At 39.0% G+C, this 11,505-nt stretch overlaps 1 protein-coding gene across 4 annotated transcripts in view; it reads left to right on the top strand.

Moving 5' to 3' along the window:
- The window catches only part of LOC124416098 (protein 5NUC-like), a 35,479-nt gene extending 24,356 nt beyond the window's left edge, over positions 1-11,123 (top strand). Inside the window, exons 1-10 of one of the 4 annotated variants that reach the window (XM_046896966.1) lie at positions 1,794-2,504; positions 6,621-6,643; positions 7,406-7,637; positions 8,423-8,825; positions 9,020-9,216; positions 9,283-9,447; positions 9,523-9,627; positions 9,813-9,980; positions 10,048-10,233; positions 10,428-11,123. In XM_046896966.1, coding sequence (XP_046752922.1) covers positions 2,382-2,504; positions 6,621-6,643; positions 7,406-7,637; positions 8,423-8,825; positions 9,020-9,216; positions 9,283-9,447; positions 9,523-9,627; positions 9,813-9,980; positions 10,048-10,233; positions 10,428-10,619 — 1,794 coding nt within the window. In that variant the 5' untranslated portion in view covers positions 1,794-2,381 and the 3' untranslated portion in view covers positions 10,620-11,123. Of the gene's footprint in view, positions 1-1,793; positions 2,528-6,416; positions 6,644-7,405; positions 7,638-8,422; positions 8,826-9,019; positions 9,217-9,282; positions 9,448-9,522; positions 9,628-9,812; positions 9,981-10,047; positions 10,234-10,427 lie in introns of those variants that run through there. The other 3 variants (XM_046896967.1, XM_046896965.1, XM_046896964.1) reach the window with 3 other exon arrangements.
- Positions 11,124-11,505: the final 382 nt, after the last annotated feature.

Genomic DNA, 11,505 nt, shown 5'->3' with positions numbered 1-11,505 from the left:
AATTGGAAATGAGTTAGGTCGATGCAAGATTTATATCGCGAAAAAATAATTCGATACTATACAGAATACTATTCAAATTATCTAAAATTTATCAGATTATTATTTTCTGAGTCGACATTGACGATTACGATCTATATTAGAATAAAATATAAAAAATGGACCGTTCTATCTCGACTTTAACCCGAATCCAATCATATACGTGCATCCTAACGAGATACGTTATGACATAGTAAATTCTGAAATTTAGGATGAATGCTTGAAGTGTGAAGCAACAATTTGCATCAGAATCACCTTAATGCTTTTCATTCTAAGAATATCTGCAAAAAAACTGACAGCGAAATTGATTGATTTCAATACGATTCAACATCGAACCATGGCGAACAGGTAAATTTAACGAATGATTCAAATGAAACATAATGTGACAGGCTTAGTTTTTTCCAGCTGTTTGAACTAATCGAATGAAATGAAAAATGACTTTCACCTGAATTAGATATAATTAACTGTCCTCTGCAAATCCAAACTAACAGTATGCTAAAGCTTTTTACACACTGAGAACATCGGATTTGCTACGCTTATAAATAAGTGCATCGTGCCTTTCTATCTTCACAATTGTCAGATGGACGTCAGACGTAATTTTGCCCTCCTAGAGGCAATGAATTTTCTAAAATGACAAGAGTCAAAGCGCCACTAGTAATAAGCTTGAGTGAAAACTCACCACGCAGTGTGCAATGATCGGTTCCGCAAACAGCACTACTGTCTTGACAGACATTGCAACCTGCTCCCACCCCAAGTAACACTTCAGACGGTTTGCTACGTTTCGTATCAAGTGATGTTGAGCGTTATCTGTAACGTCACGAAAGAACAATCCCGCAATATCTTTTGGTCTTGATTGTACCGGAGCTTAACTTTGAAGTAGGCTAACACGAGTCAATATTTTTCTGCATATGATGTACGGTGTGGGGGACGCTGGTCTTGACTTGGCATCACTTTGCGTGATATTTTACACGTGATGCAGAAGAAGTTAGGTAATGTCACGACGCTGCACGATGGCTTTTGCTAATTCTAATTACGCTAGAAGTTGACCAATCACGCTCGCTACTCCGAGGATAACCAGTTAAGAGTACCTACGGACAAAAGATAACGAACAACAAACAACACTCTCATCACCGGACAACTAAATACGAATCGCTAGTCACGGGCAAACTTATATAATAACTACAGAATAAGTGCGCCCTGCAAAGTCACTTTCGCTAGCAACTTCGTTCAATGCCATGCGTGCACCTTTTTCTCCCATGATTAATCATCGGAACAACGATTTCACATGAGCTCATAAAAACCTCAATCATTTTTCAGACAAGCCCTTACAATAATTATATCTGCTTCAGGGTCTTGCCAAAGCCAAAACATTGCAATTTAGATGTATATACATATACAAGGCTCTGTCACTCAACTGATCCGATCAATTTGATGGCTCATTTGTCATTTCATTGGCGTATTTATGAAGGCCCAATAATTTTTGGACTAATTGTCACCCACAATTATGTAACGAAATTCAATTGATTGAACGCGTTGCAGATGATGAAACGGGATCGAATAAACCGATCGTTGGAATCGCAAAAAGTAAAAAAAAAAAAAAAATTGCAATAACTGTCTGCGACAACCGGAAAGACAATCGGTAGGATAAATGAAACCTAGTCATGTCAACCGCCTCAGTCGAAGCTTGTCGGCCGCGGAACGCGGACTTTCAGACGTCGCTGTTCCGTGACCGATTTAAAAGAAATAGAAATTTTTCAAGTGCGCTGGTCGTAGGAATTTTCATAACGAAATCGAACCGATACTGAAAAGAAACAAAATCAGAATGAGTTCTTCTCATTCTTAAACAGTGAAAACCTTGTTATTTTCTCGTATTTCCTCAGTGTTACGAATAGTCGAAGTGCAAGTGAAAAAGCGACTGCAGCTATAGTCTCATCGTACGTGACAAATACACGAAATTACTCTTACTAATATCTATTAACGTATCGAGCGTAAAATACCGGTTGTGAAGTCCCGACCGGCTATAGCGCGGTGGTAATTTTTCGCGAACGGCAGGTGTTTGCGATAAAATTGCAGGCCCGCCTCTCGCCGTAGCTTCGGTAAATAGGAGGATTACCGTTGAAGCACGTGATCTTGCCTGATAGTTTCAGTGCCACCGAGAATCTCGAGGCGATTGCCACTAGCATCTCTGTTTCTCGCCTTTCCGGCCCTCTCTTATCAACTAATCAAGCTTGATCGATCGAGTAAGTGACTGTCGTCATCGTCGTTAGTTTACGTTTGAAGTGACTGGTGATAGAGCAGTGGTGGTCTTGTGAAGTCGAAGCACGTTCTACCCTCGAGTGCTGAAAATGAAGATTTACAACATCATCGGGGTGTCGACGGCCTTCCTGCTCATTCTGAGTGCTGCAGGACCTGCCTCAGCAGCCACCGTGCCTCGAGCCACTGGCGATGCTCTGCAACTGCATATTCTTCACACAAATGACATGCATTCAAGGTAAAATCGAGGTCGAATTATTGAAGACAGGTGAATTCGAAATGGGTGTAAGGCTGACGGTCAGGTTTTATTGCGTACAGTGTCGACGTAGGTGCATGAATATGTATTGTATATGCTGCAAATATGAATACATTAAATGAGCATTGGTACAAACATTTTGTGGATCGGAATCGTAACCAAAACTTAAGACACGTAAATCTGAACCTGAATGCGACGTGGAATATGATTTAGATTGGCTTAGATACCTTTAATGAGGAGTGACAAGTGAACCGTAAGTTTCAGGCACTGCAACTTTTATTTTTATCGCTCCTCTTATTTCTTCTTATGAATATTTATTAAAAAATAATTAAGAACTCGTTCTACCTGGCTCCGCGGTGAAATTCCAATGCTTACGATTGATTAGAAATGCTTTTTACCGAAGCGAACAACGTATCTTATAATTGTTAGTAGTCCTAACGCAGAAATTTTTCGTTAGTTGGAACGTGCAACTTTTGTTATGATGAAACGGTATTATTAGGAGAGACTTGATAAGAGATTGCTCTTACGGCTTGCATTGAAACTGATAAAATCTTTGAAATAAAGTTAACCAGGAAACGTCTATCACAATCGTCTACAATTTCCGTGTTTATACGGATTGTTGCACGGCTGTGAAAATAAAAAATAACTGTATACTCCAACATCAAAATAATAACTGAAAGAAAAATACTTTGCATGGCAGATCGGTTACAATAACATGCTCGCGAAGTATGCGTAATTCTTTCAACCAACGTACAGTAAAGATACAGAAGAACTCTTTCGCAACATTGCATGGATCTACAGTCTGATCATATCAAAACTGCAATGAAAATAAAACGATTTCTCATAAAAGGCAACGGAACCTAAATGAATTTATCCTGAAACATCCAATTCTAAAAATAATATTCCAGAAAGTCTTTTTCCCTTGTTCCGAACATGAAGGCATCTAATTATACCAAGTCTAAAAATAATAAAATTTTCTGTTTTGATTTGGAAAGTAGGGAAGTTCGGTATTAAATATAAGACATAATCCGTAAATGACTAAATTTTTTCCACAACTTGTTACCACCGTGGACACCAAAACCAGTTTTTTCACAGTCCCTGAACTATTGTAGACTACACCTTTTGTAGGAAAATTGTTCTATCAATCGATAAAATCTTTTACTGGTGCCCAATTATCGGAACCAATATAGACTGATTAATTATACGCAGATTGAAATTATAGTTCTTCGAGGAATATACTGGCTTATTTGATCAGTGTTAGGGGCGAGTGAAACAAATCTCCGTCACTGAAGTCGTTATCCAATTTCATGCTCGACGCTACGGTTCAAACGATTCGGCGCAAATAATGATTATTTTGCAGTGTGATTCGGACCAAAATTTGCTGTGTCACTCCAGGTAGTAATTGGATGTGTGTTGATACATATTTATATACATAACCATGGCTGGATTAATAATAACTGCCTTGCTCCTACTCGTGAGCAAATTTAGTTACGACCTGAGAGTTTGCTCAGCAAAAAAAAAAAAGAATCGCCATATTAAAATCGACGATGGGCGGGAATTTTTTTAGTTTCAACTTGAACGAAGGTCAGTGAATGGATATCCTTCGTTCAAAAAGTACAGTTGTGTAAAACAAAAAGGAGAATAATTTGCTATGTATAAACAGAAACCGTTTCTGAAACTTAAGCGAATTCAGTAAAGGTTTTAACTTATTGTACACAATTATAATACTCTTCATCTGCAACGTAATGAAGAAGCGTAACTGACTGCCGTATAGTTTTGCAACTAGGAAGTTTAAAATAGAGTCAAATAGCCATTCACAACTTGTTACATAAAGTTTGGACCTAATACATTTTTTTCTAATTATAAGCGTACACTATAAACTGCAGTGAGTAGACTGATTCTCAGCCAGAGCGGCAGTATTACTGAACTTATGCTTTGTACTTTACGACTTTATCCTCTTCTTCAGTCTTCACGCTTTCGCATTTTAGGTGGAGAAACGCTTGCGTAAAACTTACGAATTTTTAACAAAGGACAGGCAATTTTTATTTTATTTTTCTCTCGTTGATCTTTCAAGAAATTAAATTAATGTAAGAATCAACTAAAAATGCGTTGCGATGAGTCGTAGCTTACATAGTTTCAATTCCACCGGAATCTTTGTTACAATAGTCAAGCTGTTCCACAATTGAACCTAAATAAATAGAAATGCCTATAGAGGTACTAATTATATGAAACAGTGCCAATTTAGTTAAGAATGAATTGAGTTAATGACTGAAAATGATGAAGCTCGGTGGAAAAAATTCGTATCATTTAAACAGGTATGTAGCTTCTTATCACTTCTCCGTACTTGGTCTTGATGCGACGTGTTACGAATTGGGACATATGGTTTCAAGTACATCACTATCAAGTTCGAGTCGGAACTCCCTTATACTCGTATGTATGCAAATGTAACCGGATCACGCATAATAATATATTCTGTATATTTCGTAGAATAGAAATTACGTAAAATCTAAACAATTACGTGATATGTTTATATTTCGTATGCCTGAAACTTTTATGTACTTAGCTAACGGACCAATCAGAAAAGCATTACGTAATCATCAAAAGACGTCGAAATGAGTGACCGTGATTTATTTTTATTGCGATTGACTCTCTCTCGTAATAGGTAATTACACCTAGTTGGAAAATTCTATGGACTAGCTGCCAGTGCTATTCTGACTCGATAACTCGAACGCTAATTATTAGCAGCCATTATCTCTTATGAGATATTTAATTATAAGCAGGCAGGTGAACAGTGAGTTCACCATATTCTTCAAGCGGCATTGATGTTTTACAATATACGCAATTACTGTTTTCATATTTTGAAATTCTTTCATTTCTATATCTATTTTCAATCACAGTGACGTATTTTGGAATACAAAACGAAATACGTATTTTCACAGCGGTGGTATTTATCAAGAATATACTGAACCACTTTTGTTCTTGAAACTCAATAGATTTTTAGATCAGTTGAAAATCTGCTGGCAATCCAAATTATGTGGAATAAGACGCAAAAAGAACTGGTAAACACATCCGGTAAAATTTAAATACTTGTCGTATAAAACTAAATCCGATACGATACTGATCTGCGATGAATTCTGCGCGATTGCCTCAAAACGACAAGGACATACATTCATCGCTTTAATTTTTTTTTTTTTTCGTGATCAATCAGGAATGATGCGTCTTACATCAACTCAATTGTGAGTAACGCGGTAGGCAGTTCTCCATCATTAGCAACGCATCATTTGATTATCATCAGCCTGCATTTAGCAGTGGACCCGGAAGTAACTGCCTGGATATCATTTGTCCGTTTGTCATGAGATTCTTTATTTGCCGAGCATTTGACGTCGACTGAAATTTGATGCAATGGTTTAGCCTTTCAGCTGTAAAACTGACTCGGCATGAGTCTCAAACATTCGTTGGATGTATCACTGACCGGAAACGCTTATAGATACTCGATGTCGAAGACGCAGTCGTGCCGTTTCTAGAATTGTTTGAAACTTCTCGAATCCCGCTACTACAGTTCATTCGTTAAATTCAACCACCTTTTTCTCAAAATTTATCATCAGACCTGCAGACAAGCAAGCAAAACGGTCCTTGAGTTCCGAGTTCTTTGGAGTCAGTTGCGATGAAAGACATTGATCATGCCTCTCAATAAGGCAATAAGGCAATAAGGCACTGTACAGTATGCAGAAGTAACGGTACAGTCCAACCACAATAAGCATTTATTTGCAACGTAAAATGACGGTCGCGCTTGTCGCGGATTTGTTTCGAAATGTCTCCCTTCCCGAGCTCCGGTCTTATCGGAATTGCGCTCACGTTGAATTTTATCGCTCTCGTTGAACTGCTCTCGAAGAAGCTTGTCACGGTGGTCCCCAGTTGCTCGGTGGGTCTTGAATTGTGACGAGCGATGCGGTGCCGCTGTGTCTACTCAGCAGCCGTGCTTCTACTCCTCTTCGGGGCGGCCGTCGCCAGCCCTGTGCAGGGGACGATCGCCGGTACCCGCGATGCAGAGGGTGGTTTGCACCTGCAGGTTCTCCACACGAACGACATGCACTCGAGGTAAGAAGAGACCGACCGACCGTTCCGTCGGATTCACGAAAAAGATCGCAGTTGTTCCCTGTGATTTAAGAGCGAATACGATGTTCGAGATCCACGCGACGAACCGCGTGACAAGTAACATACATGCCCGGCACATCGTAGGTATAGTACGAACTACAAAGCTATTTATACTTGCATAACTTAGAGAACCTAAGAGCCCTGCTACTAGTAGATCATCTAATTATAAAACTCAAGTTTCTGACAAGTAGAAGAAAAAGTGTCTTGGTAACTTTGAAAGATTACCATTTGCGGACTTCACTCTGCTCAGATTTTTACTGCACGTCGTACCTCTTAACCTCTGGTTGTCAAATGATGTGTATACTCCGCAACGATTGAGTCTTAATACTGTAATAATAAATCTTAACAGAGCCTTGGAACAGCCCTGTGTATCATATGAAACAATCGCGAGCTATTGATAGTTTTCATAGCCAACCATTAAGTTTACCCGAAATATCATTATGCTGGCAATAACTGTACGTGGTCATTAAATCTCATAGTAAGAAAACTGATGTAAATTCCGGTAAACGTCAAGAGTCTAAAAATGCCTGCCAGCTGGTCATCAAAAGTTGGCGGGATGTTCGCCGAAAAGTTTAATTTTAAAAAAGATAAACCGTGTAACGTGCAGAACAGCCGATTTGAGAAGTTAAAAAATTTATGTGTAAACACAAGACGCAGAGTTTATCGTATCGTAATTTAAGTTAATCCGTAATCCTTGTTACCCAGGTTCGAACAGACGTCAGCGTTATTCGGTACCTGCACTGATACATACGCAGCGAACAACGAGTGCATAGGAGGTTTCGGCCGAGTGGCAACAGTGGTCAGAAGTGCTCGAGCTGGAAGTGTCCCAACACTCTACCTTGATGCCGGGGACACGTACCAAGGTAGCATCTGGTTCATCGTTCATCGATGGAAAATTGCTGCAAGATTCTTGAACCTTCTGAACCCAGACGCAATGGTGAGCTGCCTACAACGATCGTTTGTCTCTGAGCTATAAACAGCTGCATCTCCACGTTGGTTTTTATTCTGCAAACGATAACCGTTATCACGGGATCCAATTGAGATATGAGTGTAATCCACACAAGTCGTATTTGGCACGAGTAGTAATTATTGTAGAACATCGCTCAATTCTTGTTGCGATACCAAGGAAATTTCTACGTGATTAGGTGTTGAACATCTTGTGTATTCTCACTAAATATGTGTGCAAATGCGATACCCTGTTGATAAGATTTTGGAGATAGGTATATAATTTGGATTAGACTGTGTGCGGTACTTGAAAAGATAATTAGAACACGTATTATAGTGTCAGGTGTAAAATAACAGATGTATTTGTGGTGAATGTTATAATAACCAGGGTACCCCGCGGGGCACAATTTCTCGCTTGACGACTCGATGACCAGCAATATATGGTTGACGGACGTTGCAAAAGTACTTAATGACATAAAAGTGCGAGATCAACGTTTTAATTCGAATGTCAATTACTTGCCCTCGAGATAACTCCATTTTCGATCATTTCTCGGAGTTGGCTACGTGTTCAAAGATCACAATCAATAACGAATTATGTAATAGAGGGTTTTTACGAAATTAATTCGACTGCTCTGCCCGGACAGTCAGACTATGCATTCAAATTCTTCAACATTCAAATTACGAGTTCTTTAATGTTCAAAGAATGCTCTGCTGTATGTCACTTGCTCTCCAGCAAAGCAGAAAAGCAGTCCTCAACTTTGATATTTATAATTGCAGTCACTAGGGAACCACGAGTTTGATCAAGGCGTCAGTGGGCTGATTCCTTTCATCGAAAATGTCACGTTTCCTGTACTTGCGGCGAATTTAAACTTGACAAACGAGCCGGAGCTCGGAGCTACGAAACTTGCGAAGAGTACGGTCATCGATATTAATGGGACGCAAGTTGGCATCATCGGTTATCTGACCCCGGAAACCAAGATCCTTGCGACGACAGACGACGTCATCTTCGATGAAGAGGTCGCGGCAATAACTGAAGAAGCTGCACGGCTTAAGGAGAACGGGATTAATATCCTAATCGCGCTTGGACATTCTGGGTTCGCGATGGATAAGACAATCGCCGCCGAAGTCGAGGATATTGATCTCGTAGTAGGTGGCCATACCAACACATTTCTGTACAACGGTAAGCCGAACGACTCTTCCAACTTTTCCTGGTCACACTACTTGCAGAATGTCTGCAAGTTCTGGGTACCATTGTTTAGTTGAACGATAATAATGATGGACTGCATGGGTTTTCATACACGTCTCAATGGAATAAAAAGTTTGTGATTGACAGTGCCTGCGTCATTAGTACTGATGTTTTAACTATGTCTCTAGGAACTCAGCCAGACACCGAAGTCCCCGAAGGCTTGTATCCTACGGCGATAACTCAGAGTAGCGGCAAAATAGTCTACGTGGTCCAAGCTTACGCGTACACCAAGTACATCGGCAACTTTTCCGTGACCTTTGACTCCGAAGGTGACCTCACACACATTGAAGGGAATCCTATTCTTCTTGACTCGAGCGTCGAGCAGGTACGAAATAATTGAGTCAATGATCCATGCGGCATTCTATGAATATGATTGATTTTTTTTATTCAGGCTGCAGACGTAGTGGAAGAGTTAGAGAACTGGCGGGAGGCGATCGATAATTTGACAATCACCTATGTCGGGACTAGTAGCGTTCTTCTTAATGGTGATGGCAATGTCTGCCGTCGCCAAGAGTGTAATATGGGAAATCTAGTGACGGACGCGATGATTGATTACGTAAGTGAGTGGTTTAAACATTTATTTTCTACCCGTTCGGCATCAAATTATAAACCATCTTCTTACTTCTATCAGGTCTCCAGGCAGTACAACGGATCTGATGGATGGACGGATACACCGATTGCTGTCATGAATAGCGGCAGTATCAGAACTTCCATACCCGCCAGTACCAATTCTGAGGTGAATACATTACAGCAGTACGCATTTTAGGCATGCCTATCATGGTAGATAGACTATTTTTTATCATTTTAAGGAATGATCGCAAATTAATGGACTTACATTGATCATTGTGTACCAAAAAACAATTTTGAGTATAAAGTGTTTCAGTTAACGCCTAATGTCTATTTTTTGTATTCTTCATCTAGATTTCAATGGCGGATGTTCTTACTGTTCTTCCATTCGGTAACCAACCCGTCATCGTCGCTATGACTGGTGAGCTATTGATATCAATGCTGGAATGGAGTGTTTACTACATGACTGGGGATCCGACTGAAGATGCTAAGGGTGGTTTCCTACAAGTGTCCGGAATTCAGGTAACAATTTGATTTACATTAAAATAGCGTTATAATCTTTCTAACTATTGCATATTTTTCTACTTAGGTGGCTTATGATCTCAGCCAACCAGTTTACTCCAAGGTGGTTTCCGTCAAAGTTCGCTGTGGCAATTGCAATATTCCTACATACAGTGATCTGAATAAAACAGAAACCTACTCGGTAATAATAAATGACTACATATATTCAGGTGGCGATGGATTTAGCATGCTGTCTGATTTGGAAGTGAAAAGAACTGGTGAGAAATTAGTTCCCTCTCTCTTTACTGTCATTTTAATTGAAAAGTATTGATAATTCTCTAGGGCTCCCAAAGGGATTGCTTATTTATAGATCCGTAAATGATCTTCTCAAGACAAGACAAACTTGCTAAATAAAATAATTCTCTTACTGTTTACGAAATCCGTTATCTAACTTTTACCATTTTTATCGCAGATGATACTATTGCTGACGTCGTGGCCCAATATTTGACACTACGCAGCCCTGTTTATCCTGCAGTTGAGTGGAGGATCACTTTCAGTGAAACGGATACTACGGAATCCGTTGTCGAAAGCGGAGCATCCTACATTACTTATTCAATCACTATGATTATCGTACCTCTTTTGATCAACAGGTGCACGTAGGTAAAAACTAAAAAATCATGATCCAGATCAGTCATTCGTGGAATATGAGAAACGAGCTTATTGAGACGCTACCCAAAAAAATCGTTAAGGTCTACTCGCTGATAAATTATTAAAATAATTTCGCTCTTCATCCAGGCAAGTAGACATCTGAATTTTTATATTCGAAGATATTCAAATCTCGTATCCAATGAAACAAATATGCCATATTTGCGATCACTTTAATAGTAAACATATATTCCAAGAAGAAAGAATCCAACCTAAGTTGTCCCAGTAGTTAGGTATTTGTACCTAAAATAAGTCAGATCGGTCCTATCCCAGTATTTTATTTTAACTCGTCACCTAGTACTGATTATAGATTCTTGTTATCCTAGACATATCTTGATCTTTCTGATCACACAGATTTTTATTTTTATGGTTTAAATAAAAATTTTATTATCAGGCCTAACCATCGTTCATAACTGTGAGTTATTGATTTGAGACATTTATTGAGTACTAAGAAAATTAGGTACATAATTCATTCTACGTTCCATAAGTATACATCGTGATGTCAAAATTGATAGTATGAATGGATACAAACGACCGTCCGGTGTAAAATAGTAACCGTAATTGTAACACAAGTTATTTCTTCGTTCTGTATCTTACAGACGTCATTTTGTATACGAAATAAATAAATTCAATTACAAATTATTATGTTTCAAAAAAATGACTCGGCTGTTTTATAAGCTATCAAGTTGTGAAAGTCACCTGGTTTCATTCGCTATGCTGTCTCAAACTCTCTAAAAGAAAAAAAAGTTTTAGCAAGTAATTCTTTTCCCTGGTCTAATAAATAAAGTTTTAAAACAGATAATAACCGCGTATTTTTCCAGTTTATCAATGTTAACTTACG

This window comes from Diprion similis, chromosome 2 (genome assembly GCF_021155765.1).
Source record: "Diprion similis isolate iyDipSimi1 chromosome 2, iyDipSimi1.1, whole genome shotgun sequence".
Classification (NCBI taxonomy): domain Eukaryota; kingdom Metazoa; phylum Arthropoda; class Insecta; order Hymenoptera; family Diprionidae; genus Diprion; species Diprion similis.
This window is presented reverse-complemented; position numbering and strand designations above follow the sequence as displayed.